Source organism: Puntigrus tetrazona, chromosome 20, assembly GCF_018831695.1.
Source record: "Puntigrus tetrazona isolate hp1 chromosome 20, ASM1883169v1, whole genome shotgun sequence".
Classification (NCBI taxonomy): Eukaryota; Metazoa; Chordata; class Actinopteri; order Cypriniformes; family Cyprinidae; genus Puntigrus; species Puntigrus tetrazona.
Genome location: NC_056718.1, coordinates 12,234,486 through 12,248,537, shown reverse-complemented (window position 1 = coordinate 12,248,537; position 14,052 = coordinate 12,234,486). Strand labels below are relative to the sequence as shown.

General features: G+C 38.5%; 1 protein-coding gene across 1 annotated transcript in view; it reads left to right on the top strand.

Annotated features, from left to right (window-relative positions):
• mdn1 (midasin AAA ATPase 1) overlaps positions 1-6,737 on the top strand; it is a 38,512-nt gene extending 31,775 nt beyond the window's left edge. The window contains exons 75-92 of the mRNA XM_043220527.1: positions 207-353; positions 498-624; positions 707-812; positions 905-1,020; positions 1,258-1,671; positions 2,099-2,322; positions 2,544-2,681; positions 2,763-2,941; positions 3,036-3,197; positions 3,402-3,473; positions 3,992-4,130; positions 4,267-4,562; positions 4,695-4,827; positions 5,102-5,418; positions 5,854-5,955; positions 6,275-6,305; positions 6,408-6,518; positions 6,658-6,737. Coding sequence (XP_043076462.1) covers positions 207-353; positions 498-624; positions 707-812; positions 905-1,020; positions 1,258-1,671; positions 2,099-2,322; positions 2,544-2,681; positions 2,763-2,941; positions 3,036-3,197; positions 3,402-3,473; positions 3,992-4,130; positions 4,267-4,562; positions 4,695-4,827; positions 5,102-5,418; positions 5,854-5,955; positions 6,275-6,305; positions 6,408-6,518; positions 6,658-6,737 — 2,894 coding nt within the window. The remainder of the gene's footprint in view (positions 1-206; positions 354-497; positions 625-706; positions 813-904; positions 1,021-1,257; positions 1,672-2,098; positions 2,323-2,543; positions 2,682-2,762; positions 2,942-3,035; positions 3,198-3,401; positions 3,474-3,991; positions 4,131-4,266; positions 4,563-4,694; positions 4,828-5,101; positions 5,419-5,853; positions 5,956-6,274; positions 6,306-6,407; positions 6,519-6,657) is intronic.
• The last annotated feature ends 7,315 nt before the right edge of the window (positions 6,738-14,052 follow it).

Genomic DNA, 14,052 nt, shown 5'->3' with positions numbered 1-14,052 from the left:
ATAAGGTTATTTATATCAGCATTAGGAAATTGACACTTATGACTGGTTTTGTGGTCCATGGTCACATGCTGTCATATGGCTAGCTTACTTAGCATGTTATGTTTGTGGCTTATTAAAGGCATAATTAAGGGCATTTTTTGGGGGGGAATCTGTCATCAATGAAAAAAAAAAAACATTACTTTTTCTCCAATTTGTTATTGTTCCAGCCGAGATAATTACCAATGTTCAGGCTCTGCAGAGTCTGACAGTGGACCGCAGCATGGAGCAGGAGAAGCAAAAGGCAGAGGTGAAACACATCCTTCTGCAGAAACAGAGAGCACTAGCTGATCTCTTCAAGATGCTTGCACAGATTGGTCAGTCTGAGTCATTTCATGTGAAAATTAATTTGTAAATTAAATGTTTTTTTTTTTATTTTATATGTTCAAAAATCTATTCCTTTTTCTCCAATCTTGAAGTGTGTGCAGAGAGCTGTTTGATTATGTTTTGTTTCTGTTCAGGTCTGTCCTACCGTAAGGGTCTGACTTGGGGTCATACAGCAAACCCAGATGAGACACTGTGTCTGCAGCCCTTGGAGATGAAGATTGCCCTGTCTTCAGTCAAGACACAGGACAACACGGTGCACACGTATGAAACTAGCATCTACAGACTAGTGCGTGTCATAGAGTTAAGAATCATGGTCTGTTTTTGACAGTAATAATGTTCACAGGTTATTTGCGGAGATGATGGATGCGTGGGAAGGCTGTGAGAAGTACTTCTATCGATCCTGGGCCAGACGCAACGCCTTGCTAACAGCATTACAAAGCGCTGTTAAAGTGAGGGTCTCAAACTGATATAATGAGCAAAATTAAATGTCTTCCTTACATTCCAATAAGGATTTTTTTTTATTCTTGCTCTGTCCTTCTAGGAGCTTGGGCTGGGAAATATACAACGATGCAAAGGTTTCTCTTCTCACCTGTTTAAACTTTTGCTAAGGCAAAGAGGAAGACTGGCCGGACTCACAGAGCACTGGGTCCAACTTAGGTACTGTTCTTTCATCATTCATTAGACAAACTACCATTCAGCTGTTTTCAACATTGATAATAAGAAATGTTTCTTAAGCACCAAAGCAGCATATTAGAATCATTTCTGAAAGGTCACGTGATACAGATATTTTGGTGGGAATAAGCATTACAAAACCCTACTGACTCCAAACCTTTGAATGGCCCACTTAAATATTGTATTTTCTGTTTTCCGATTCTTTTCTATTTAAAACAACAGGAAGTTGATTGACTGCATCCAGAGCATCAAGCCCGAAACGCATTGTTCTGAAGATGTCAGTGGTCTCCCTCTTCAGAAGCCTCTCCAGCACTGGATCAGCAGAGCTCAGTCTTCAGTGCTGCACTGCTCTGTTGTTCTCCAGCAGCTCTCTTGGATCCTCCAGTGCTGTCCTGAAGGTTCTTCTGCGGCCCCTGCTGAGGCCAGGAGGAGAGGTCATGCAGGGTCAAGCCACACTGAGCCACCCGTCTCCCCTGCCCCACACATCCAGCCACAGGCTTGTTTACTGCGGAGAGGGGAGCAGGCTTGGAATGAGGTGCAGCAGAAGGTGGAGAACCTAATGAAGGAGGTAACAGACCTAAAAGAGAAGGTGGCTGGATTGGCCCAGGAATCCACAGAAAGAGTTGTCCATAGCTGGTAAATATGAGAAAACATCAACTGTTCAGTGAAAATGTTGTGGGATGTTTTATTTTATTTATATTGTTTATCTGATTTGTTTCTATTATTATTATTATTATTGTTTGTCTTATTTTATAGGCATGTTGCTAAAAAGAATATTATTTTGTTTGATTTAATGCAATGTGTTAATGCGGTTTAAGGTGCAAAAAAAATAATTATCTTCCACGTACCTTACATTTTTGTTTCTCCTCACCTCCTGAAACATGTCAATTTGTACAAAGCTCATCGTTCTAAAAAAAGCGAGGTGTGCTCTGATTGGTCAGCTATCCAGTTCGTTGTGATTGCCCAAATATCACAAGCATGTGGCGAAAATATTTCTGTTTTTAATTCATTGTGCTTTAGATTTAATTATATATCAACATGTATTTCTTTTCCTCTCCTGTAGGGAACACTTTACACTTTGCTGTTCCTCTCTGGACCGGCTAGGCATCGTGGTGGGTCAGATGCCGGCTCTAGAACAACTTTTTATTCCTGATGGTGTTCCAGTCCTCCATCCGCAGCCTGCCCTTATCTGCGGTCTCCAGGCCGTAAGGACAGAGGTGGAGATGTGTCTCACAGAGTTCACCACCTGGAAGACTCACCTGCTTTCTATCAGACAGTCACAGAAACGTAAGAGCACAGAGGGCTGTTCAGACCTAAATTGCTCTTTCAGTTATTACAGTGTATTGACTGAAGCTGTTAAAAATGTTAAGCTAAATACAAATATAAAAAATAAAAAGCAGTATAATAAAACAAAATTAATAAAATCACATCTTGCTTGCATTATCATTTACAAGTGTAGTCTATATTAATGTAACTGTACCTCTTTTACTTTTCTTGCATGCATGCAGGACGTTCCCATCCATTTTCTGCTGAGTTTTCCAATCACCTTGAGAAAACAATAAACATGGTTCTGTATGCGGTTCAGACGCTTGTTAAGAGGAAGGAGAAGGAAAAACCAGAGGATCAGCAGTCAGATTGCAAGAGAGGTGGGAATTCAACCAGGATTTACACAGAGCTTGTTCGAATGGATTTATTTGTGTGTGCTAATTTTATGTGTGCCTCTCTAGAGAGTGACTCAGAGGTGGCAGAGGAGCTCTTGAAACAAGGACACTTGAGCAGGTTACTGGAAGAAGACCTGAGCGCAGATTTATCCAGTCTCTCATTACCAGAGGTCAATGGAGTCGTGACAGAACTGCTGGAGAGACTTCGATCACACAGGGACAACTGTCAGTCCCACCAACTACAGGTTAGTGGCGAACGCACATAAACAGGTTTAACTTAATAAAGATTAAGTCTGAAAATGACATTGGATATGCGTGTATTGAATATTTTATATGAAGGAACTGAAAGAAGCGTGTAGGGGTGTAGTGCGTTTGGAGCCCATGCTGTGTCTGTACTCTGAGTTGGTGAGGTATTATCTGGCTGTAATGATGGGAGCTCACCGTACCACAGGAAAGCTACTGTCCGTCCTCGCTAACGTCTTCACTGAACTCGCACAGAAGGTATATTGACTTGTTTTTAGCCTCACTCATCACTGGAGTCTTTCTGCCATTTGAAACATTATTATTTAGATTTAAACCCCCACCCAAAACATTTGAAAAGGAAAGGAAAAAAAATGAAAAATATTAAATATTTTTCATTTTTCATTTTTTTTTTTCCTTTTGTCTTTGTCTTTGTCTTTCTCTATCTCTGCTTTCACTCTACAGGGTTTCTGTCTGCCCCAGGAGCTGATGGGTGGAGGAGATGGTGAGGAGCCACAGAGTTTCATGATTATGAGGGTGGAGGAATAGGAGAAGGTGAAGGAGTAAAAGACGTCAGTGACAAAATCGAGAATGAGGATCAGGTACATTATTATGAGTAAACCATATTGAAAAGAAAGAATTTGCACATTTAAACAATCTATATGGTTTGGTTAGGACAGTATTGGCAGAGAGACAAATATTTGAAAATCTGAGGGAATCTCAGAATATTGAAAAAATTGCCTTTTAAAGTTGTTTCTTAGCAATGCATATTACTAATCAAAAATTATGTTTTGATATATTTACAGTAGGATAATATAGCAAAATATTTACATGGAACTCAATATCCTATTGATCTTTTGCATAAATGAAAAATCTATAATTTTGACCCACACAGTGTATTGTTGGCTATTGCTGAAAATATTATGCATGCTATTTATGACTGGTTTTGTGGTCCAGGGTTACAAATCTGAACTTGAACTTTATTGAAATTACAAACTATAATTTCTGAGTGATGACGAGTCAAAATGAATTTCTGAACCTTTGCCCTTGTACAGGTTGAAGACACCTTCCAGGAGGGTCAGGACAAGGAGGAGGAGGAGCAAAACAAACAGGACATTAAAGAGGAGGACAATGCCATTGAGATGTCTGACGACTTTGATGGAAAGATGCATGACGGCACAGACCATGAGCCAGGTGACTGCACTTACTGTTACTCTGTTAGATGACTGATTAAACTGAACAGTGGTTTTACAATATCTATCTTAAATTGCACAATCAAAGATTCTTATCAAAGATTAAAAAAAACATTAATCTTTCATCTCCTATTTAGGGGAGGATGAAGAAGACTCTGATAAGGAAGAAGATGAGGAGCTAGATAAGAAGATGGGGGATCTGGGTGATGGTCAGACAGATACTCTGGATGAGAGGATGTGGGGAGATGATGAAGATGACGTTGACAGTGATAAAGAGGAAGAGTCTGGTCCAGGAATGGATCAGGGAGAGTCAGAACTGGTGGCAAAGGATGACAACACAGATGCTGGAGAGTCAAACAAAGATAAGAACCAGGACAAAAACCACCCAAATGATGAGGAAGAAAAGGAGAAAATCCATGAACAGCTGGATGAGGTCAGACCTTCACCACTTCTTTCTCTCAATATAAAAACGATGGATTCCATTCAAAGAGCGTATAATACTACTACTAATAATAATAATAATAGATATGTATTTAACGTGTGTGTGTGTGTGTGTGTGTTTTAGCGTGAGTTTGATGAAAATGAAGTAGACCCGCACCATGGTAAGCAGGAGAAGGCAGGAGAAACAGAAGCCATGGACCTGCCAGATGATCTCAACCTGGATGAAGATGGCAAGGATGAAGAGGGAGGAGAAGATGGTATGTTCAATATTCAGGCATCTTCAGAATTTTTAGCATCATTACTTTAGTCTTCAGTGTTACATGTTCCTTCAGATGATCATTTTGCTGTTCAAGAATTGGTTGTTGCCTTTACTATCACCTTTGATCAATTTAATACATTCTAAATAATATTTATTTAAAAAATCATATTCCACATTTTTGAGCAGTTTAAAATGAGCAGTTAAAATTGGTTTAACTATACTTATTCTTGAGTTGTCCTTTGTTTTTCACATATTGTTTCCTTTGTATGCAGAGGAGAATCCATTTGATATAGATGACAAACTCATGGAAGTGGATCAGAACAAGGAAGAAGAGAAAGACGGATCGGAAGAAGGAGGAGATGAGATCACAGATGAGCAACAAGAAGGACAGATAGAGGAACAGGGAGAAGAAGACAAATCAGAAGAGAAGGAAGGAGCAGAAAAATCAGAGAATCAAGAGTCTGAAACAGATGAAAGAGGAGAGAATGAAGATGAGGAGAAAAAGGAGGAGGAGGAGACAAATAAAGGACAGGAAGAAGGGCGGGATGAGAACAAGTCTATACCAGCTGATCAAGGACAAACACCAAAGGTGTGTGCAACAGTAATGTGTTATTAAATGTGTAATTATACAAACAGGCAGAGGAAAAGACTTGTCTAAATTCACAGGAGGAAGAGAATGAGGGTGAGCGATGATGAAGCACAAATGGAATCTGCCGAGAGGAAGGAACATGCATCAGAGCGGACAGACAGGAGAGGGAGAGCGTTCAGAGTGACACGCTGTAGAGCTGGCTGGAGCTGCGTCAGAGAGAGACCAGGCGAAGGAGGAGGCTTGTGGCGTCATCCTTACAAAAATGGTTTTATTTCTTAAATGAAAAAGAAATTATAAAAAAAAAAATGATTAAGTCCTTTTCACTTTACAATATGTAACATTGGATATTTAAGTCTTTCTGTAGTCAGTATTAAATTTTGGTCAGTTTTGAGCTCAGTTAAGTAAATCTGTAATATAAATGACCCATGTCTGCAGGAGGATGGCAGTGGGGCCGCAGATGCCAGTCAGTCTGAGGGACACGAATCCAAGCTGATGGCCAGGATGAGTTCACAAAAACAGAGACCGAGAGACACGCAGGTCAGTGCGTGCCATAACATCCCTATTATTTGTTTATTTAATTGTGGTGTTTCTTTCTTGTGCAGTGTTTGAATCACGATATAAAGGCATGAAGTGTCAAATAAAGAAAAGCTGATGACCTCTCTAATTTATTTATTTTTTACCAGAGCTTTAAACGCCAAACCAGGACAGGCAGATAATGAGCGGTCAATGGGGATTATAATGAGCGTGTGAATAAACGCTGCGAACGGTAACGGTTGACAACAGAGAGGAGAAACCCAAGATCAGTCTCAGCCCAACACACAGCAGGAATCTGACCTGTACTGAGCACATAAAACAGGGAGAGGAGAGATATGATGCCCAGACATATGGTGAGAATTTCTTTACTGTTATGTCTTTTCTGTGCTTATATGAATAAGACAGGTTTGAATCTGCCCTGCAATCCATGTAAACATTGACTATCTTCTTCGTAGATGCTGCCAGTGCAGAACAGCAGAAGCCGACTGGTGTGAAACAGGAAGAGGAGGAGGAGGATGAAGATGACATTGCAATGGATGTGGAGGACGAAAAAGGACCTGCAAGCAGTTGAAGCACAGGAGCTGAAACCTGAGAAGCTAAATGACAATAAAGCCTCTCAGAAAGGTGAAATATCATCTTCAACTGTGTGTGCTTGCGTACATTGCACTGTGTGTACATGTTTAAAGTCCATCCATTCTCTATCAGGTTTGGAGTATGGGGACATGGAGGCACAGAAACAGGCTGATGTAGAAGAGAAGGAGAAGCCAGAGACGGAGAAGCAGTAATGAAGAAGAGATTAAAGAGAGGAGTGATGAGTCCACCATACACACTGTGCCTGAATTACTGATGGACATTCAAAAGGTATGCTGATTTGTGATTACTCCAGAAAGTTTGTTTTTCTGAATGAAATTAATACTTTAATTCGGCAAGGATGCAGAGAACTTAAGCTAAAGTGGCAGTAATGATCAACCTTTTATAATGTTGCAAAAGATGTAGATTTCGTATAAATTGTCCATTTTGATCATTGAGATGTTTCCTGTACAACAAATCATGATATTAGACTAATTTCTAAAGGATCGTGTGACAATGAAGACTACAGTAGTGAAGTAACTTTGCAACTTTGAAAAATTTTTTTTTTTTAAAGCATTTTAAAAAAATCTTAGTAATCCAAAAGCACTATATTACATTCAGCATATAGATTGTACAGCAAATTGTGTTCCATTCAATCAGGTACCACTGAAGAACCCAGAAGAGCTGAGAAGAGAGATGGAGCTGCAGTTGGAGGCCTGGCAGAGACAGACTTTAGGATCCCAAGAAGAGGTACTCAGCGTAACACCAGTTACATGATAACTGATCTTCTTCTCGTTACTTCACATAACTAATAAATAAATACTTTTCAATTCATTAATCGTTTGTATTTCCTTTTTCTTTTTGCCCGTCTTTCACCATGTCCTTCAGGAGAGTGCGGCGGCAGCACTGTGGCATCAGTACCAGGCTCTGACGTCTCCTCTGTCTCAGCAGCTCTGTGAGCAGCTCCGGCTCGTCTTGGAGCCCACACAGGCAGCCAAACTCAGGTCAGTCCTTCCACCTTCCCATTCAACCTCAAAAGAAGCATTTCTACTAAACGAATGATGACTTCAAGGAGCATCTTCTCTGATGCTGTTCTTTCATTTGTCGTATTTATTAGTTTAGAGCCTCAACATTTGGGTTTTCTTCTAGTTCTCCTCCACAGTTTTCCATTTAACACGGTTTAATAATCTAAACAGGAGACTTCACTTTTGAAGCTTGGCTGAACATGCGCAAGGTCATTCCTTACATCGCCAGTCAGTTCCTAAAGGATAAGATCTGGCTGAGGAGAATAAAACCTAGTAAGAGAAACTACCAGATCTGCCTGGCCGTGGATGACTCCTCAAGTATGGTGGACAACCACTCCAAACAGGTGCAGTCTCTCAAAAAATCTTACTAAAAACTTAACTAGAGCTGTCCCAATATTACATGTGTAGTATTAGCATAATATCCATATATTATTCTTAATACTGGTATGGGACACTCTAATTTAAACCTGTTAAAATGGAAAGATGTGTAATCCTATTTATTTGAATAAATACTGTATTTGATGTTGTGTCTGTCTCTGCAGCTGGCATTTGAGTCGGTTTCTGTCATAGTGAGCAGCTCTTACACTTTTGGAAGTGGGTCAGGTGGCTGTGTGCAGGTGAGTTTGGTTTTTACACTTATGGTAAAATAGTATTGAGTACGAAGGTTATCAGCGTTTCTATTTGTACTACAATAAATTAATTAATGCGTCCATTCATACACTCATTTATCCATCTTGCTACAGTTTTGGAGAAGTGTCCAGCTGCTCCATCCTTTCCACCAGCAGTTTAATGACCAAACAGGAGCAAGAATACTGCGGCTCTGTCAGTTCCAGCAGAAAAGACCAGAATAGCTCAAGTAAATATCTCTTTGGACTGATTGTGCATTTGACTTCAGTTTATCTTGTTATATTTTAAACTGATCGACTGTCAGCTTCTCCCTACAAATTGGAAAAAGCATTTGGAATATTTTTATCTTTCAGTTTTTAGAGACTTCAAAGAAGTATGTTCATAGCAGCCAAACAGCAGACCCTGGCTCAACAAACACTGGTAAAATAATTGATCACATTGATGTAAACAAAGCGGTCCTTAGGTATGAGTCTTGTTTACTTTCAGATCAATGCAGTTCTTTGATTTGCTTTATTTTTTCCTCTCTCAACAGAAACGTCTCAGTTACTGCTAATAGTATCTGATGGCGCCGCGGTTTGTTCTTGGAGGAAAAGAGAGTCTCAGCTGCTGTTCAGTCTGCTGCCAGCGCAAACATCTTTGTCATATTTGTAGTTCTGGATAACCCGAACTCCAGGGTGAGGATTCGGATTGGTTCAACGGCATTTTGTGTTAACAATCCAGGTTTAGCTAAACTAAAACCAAATTTATTTGCTATGTGTTTTGACATTATAAATTAGTAAAATAAAAGCACTTATAAGATGCTGAGTGATCCCCAGGTCTTTCTAATAATAATAATAATTATTATTATTATTATTAATATCATTGTTATTGTTTTTCACTTTTAATTATTTAGCACTTGAATTTGTAACATTTATACATTGTTAGAATTATATTATAACATAATTATTTAAATACATAACTTAAATTATAAAATTAATATATATTCGACATTGCAAAGTTTATTTAATATGTGAATCTCTCCGCGTTAGGATTCCATATTGGATATCAAAGTACCATATTTAAAGGGCGAGATTGAGCTGCGGAGATTCGGTCCTACATGGAGAATTTCCCTTCCCTTCTACATGATCTTTTGAAATGTGAACGCTGTGTAGAGACTTATCAGCGATGCTCTGAGACAGTAGTTCGAACATGTCTGCCACCTGACCGGTAATATGAGAGCCCCGTGAGGGCAGGTGAGGGCGAAGACTGACTGTAAACTGAAGTTTCACTGCTGCTAGTCGTCCCAAACATCAGTACTTTTACAGTACACATACCATGAACATTCGAAAGGCTGCTTGTATGTGCCTTTTTTTATTTTTATTTTTGGAGATTTGTAATTCGATTGAAGTGGTTTCATCTCCTTTTTCATCTCAGAGTAACCAGGAGAGCTGTTTTCCAATTGTTACACCATCAATCAACTTTGCGTATCTTTTTTTCTTTAACTGCAAGGAAATGTATGTTGTCCTTGTGTAGAAAAAAAAAAAAAAAAAAAAAAAACTTCAAAGTTAAGACTGATTGAATGTTGACTGAAGAGACCTCCCAGCCGAAGGGTATTTTTCCCACCCACTTTTCTTGTCCTGTATGCATCGGGTTGTAAATGTGAATGACATTTAGTGTGAATGGCACTGCCAATGTTTGATAATATCATATGCAAAAAAAAAAAGTCCAACTGCATGTCAGTAATCACCTTTAGACCCAATTATAGGTTCTGGTATCCAGAAACAAACTGTGTGCCTTTGCAAAAACCCATGTTCCCACCAGCAGTTCTCAATGAAATCTTTAGTACTGACTCATCACCCACACTGTATATTTGAAAGAAGGATTCTAACTACTTGAATCATCCTGGATCTTTCTTCTTTTGCAACCAGAGCACAATTTCTGCAAGTGAAGGAAACCTTTTAGAAAAGCTCTTCTAAATTGTCTGTTGTTTCCAATCCGCTATTCTGTATCCTGCAGATCTTATATATTTAGCCTCATAGGCCAATGGCTGCATCTCTTGCCCACAGGCCATATGTGGTTTCAAACATTTTATTGAAGTATTTTGATTTGTACATGTTTCCTCTCCAGTCTGTGCATTCTGTCAATTGTCCAAAAGCGGCGATCCAGAAAACTGCTTCATCAAAAACATTGTCCAAATGCGGCAGTAGCCTGGTATACTTCTATGATTCTCCTGTCTTCTTCCTCATCTTAGTTCATGAAATGATACTTGCCGATAACCATGGAAATAACAATATTAAAACATTTTGACATGTTTTCATTGTCATATGAATTGATATGGTTAATTTTAAGAAACTGTTAAACTTGACCAATTGTATGACTTTGGTGTCATAGATGTACTTCTATGGATATAATTTCTGGAAGAGGTAAAAAGTGGATCACTGTAAATATTTCATTTTGAAGCAGAATACGGTTCCATTTTGTCAGGAATGTGAACTCCCTATTTATGCAGTTGTAGTAGACTTTACTAGCAACAATTTGGAGTCTATATTTATGTTCCGTGTTATTAAAAAAAAAGTTGAAGAATCAACTAATACTAATATCTTCATAGATCTGCACAGATCTTTTGCTCCTAAATCAAAGCACACTATTCTAAAAACGGATTCCCTATTGGAACCCATGTTTGTGGTTCTAATTCCATTTTGATTAATTTCAGTTCTGCATGACTGCAAAACGGCTTATATTAAAGTTATCTGTAGCATATAGACATGTAGATCTGCTTAAAAACAACGTTGCCTCCAGCCAGAGGCAACTTCTTACCTAACGATGTAAGCTTATTTGTTGGTGGTGGCATGTTCCAATTTTTGGCAACGTTGTTTTTATTAAATTATTTGTTTTGCTTGCATTATTACTATTTTGTTAAATATTTTTGGTTTATATTTATTCTTTATATCCGGTAACAGTTAATTCACGTTTATTTGATTGAATGTGTTCATTCCAGTACTGCACTGCTATTTGAAAAAAAACACTCGCGCGCCGTTGACCTTTATGTTGACAAGCAGCGACGCAAAAGAAGATTTTACTTTGGCTTCCGCCTTCTGAATTACACGTCTTATTCAAACAAGTGAATTTATGAGTTTATTGTGGATCCAGGAGTATTTCAAATATAACCGAGCCAGCATGAGTTTGATCCGTAATAACGACCAGATGCTGAGCCTTTCCTTTACGAATATCTTCCAGGAAGAGTTTTGCATAGCCCCGCAGACTGGGCACTTCCACAGGTTCATGCAGCTCAACCAAATACTACACACCAACTATAATATACGGTTGAAATGTTTGTTTTGACGTAGGCTCGTGCTGTTAATACCCGTCATGCCTCTATGTTAATCTCCGAGTGTATGGATGCCTTCTCAAACGTTGTATCGTTTTCATTCCCCATGTTTTATGTGGTTTATATGAGTGGTATAGACTAGCATCATTTAGTTCACAAATATTGCTTTTATATTCTTTAAACATACTACATTTTCCCAAGTGTTTCCAATCCAGTGCCTCATATATGAACTCTTGCAGAATGAGTTTGGCGGAGATCAATGAGAGTGTAAAAGCTGGCCAAGAGGAATACGCCCTGCTGGCGAACTACAGCTCGGCGGTGGTCTGTTATCAGGAGCATTCTGGAGCAGATCGAAGAAATACCTCTCTACTCGGTCAAAGACTCTCTCTACAGCGAAATGGCGGCAGGTTAGGGTTCAGTATGATTTCGGGCTATTTAATGTGTTTCACTCTTTGGAATGGACTTTCAGTATTGTCTCCATCCAGGTTCAGTAAAGAGATAAATGAGAACTTCTTAAGTTACGGGAATCCTTAGCAACATGAGAGCTTTCAGTTGGGTCGATCCATCCAAAGCCAGCTTCAGCCAGGAGAATGACCATTATGCCTGTTCATGTGTAGCAATGGTACACATATCATGTCACGGTGTTGTGCCAAATCCTCGGACGGTCATCCACAGAGTGCACTAATCTCTTTTACTCATGGAAAAGATAGTGTTTATCACATCTGAAGTAAAATTCTTGCCTTTCGTCAGGAGCAGCTGTGGTTTTATAGACTACAGCATAGTGTTTTGTATTGCAAGATTTCAGTTGTCTAATAAAGTCAAATCAGGTTGAAACCTTAGCAGTTGCTGCTGCAGTTTTTCTGCAGCTTTATATATAATATATACATATATATATATATATATATATATATATATATACACACACACACACACATATGGTCTTAGTCTGTTTACCATCAATTACATAAAATTGGGCATTTAATAATGACCTTTACAAAATAATAATAAAATGCAGTTTTAAAAACTAACTTAATTATAATTAATTTTTTGAAAAATATAATAAAAGAATCGGTACTAAATAGTAGAAAATATTTATTTAAATGTCTTAGATTTAATTTTACAATTTATTAAAATTTTAAACTTGCACTTGAAAATATGCAAGATTAAGAATCCTAGCCAGTATTTCCAAACAACTGGAGGTACTCACTGTGTGGGATCCTGTGTTTAGTGATTGTTGAGTTTAAAGCTCCACATCAGAACTCCTGTCATGTGAATTAGATTGAATCTGAATGGCAATCCCTTTCTCTCTCAGCCTCATTCTTTCATGCCACTCATGAAAGGGCTAATAAAGACTCTTGACCTGTTATATAAACCATAATCTGATTATGAAATTACCATTCCGAATGAGCGATTACCAGCCTTGTACTTAAGGACAGGTTTCATTCCTTTATTAAAATTAAAAATAAAATCAGTTGAGGCCCTTCAGAGTCAGCTCAGCCACATTATGTCTGGCGCTACGCATGTGCCTGTGTTTTGGTGAACAGGCAGTCTCCGTGTGGCCAGGGCGAATCCTCTGGTCACCATAAAGCAAGGACATGGGAACCGATTGGCGTTGGCTTGCAGTAACACGACCTGCCGCGTGTTGCCAGCGGTGACAAGGAAAAACCTCAAAGAGACGAAAGAAAAAACCCATCCAAGCCAAGATGATGGTAAGCTGTATGGATCCATTTCTGTTTCTGTCTTCTGTTTGACAGAGCCTATTGTGTCATTAAGTGTTTTACATACAATATTTACTCAAAGGTCTGGTGCTTTTCATGTATTAATGTTATAAACCAGTGATACCAGTTTCTGATATCCAAAGCAAACAGTTAGAACGCATGCAAATGTTTCTTTTGTGCTCTTCACTAAGTACTTTAATTTTGTCCAAAAAAAGAATATATATATATATATATATATATATATATATATATATATATATATATATAAATAATAAAACTGTATTTATGGTCATTTGGAAGAAGTCTTTAACATCTGATGTTACATTTTCTCTAACTTAGTGGAAAAAGCTGTCAAGCCTTTTAGAAATCATTTAAAAAATGATTTTGATTTGAAACTCTCTGGCCTGTGCAGAACAAGCGGAGGAGTGGGGCCGAGGTCAAGAAAGGTTTGACAGAGGAGGAGAGGACAAAGATCTGATTGAAACTCTGAGAGACATCATCATCTCCAAAGCCCCAATGTCAATGGTAGGATTTTGTCTACTTTCATCACCACTTTTCTTCAGAAGTGTTTCCCATTTCTAATGTCATTTTTAAAATCATATTCAGATTAAAAAAATATTCGTAGGTAATGTTTTTAATTTTGAATATAAGATGACATTGCTGACCTTGAGGAGGCCAGAAGCTTTACGAAGGCAGTGGTTTTGTCGCATGTGGATGCCTGAGAGTTCTTTAAAGGAATAAAGCGTGGAAGGTATAAATACAAAGCAGCTTCCAAGTATAATCTTTCAGATATCAGTGGTGAACTACTGTCACAGAGTGCTATGTTCTAAAGTGTCTTTATGCAATCCTTAGA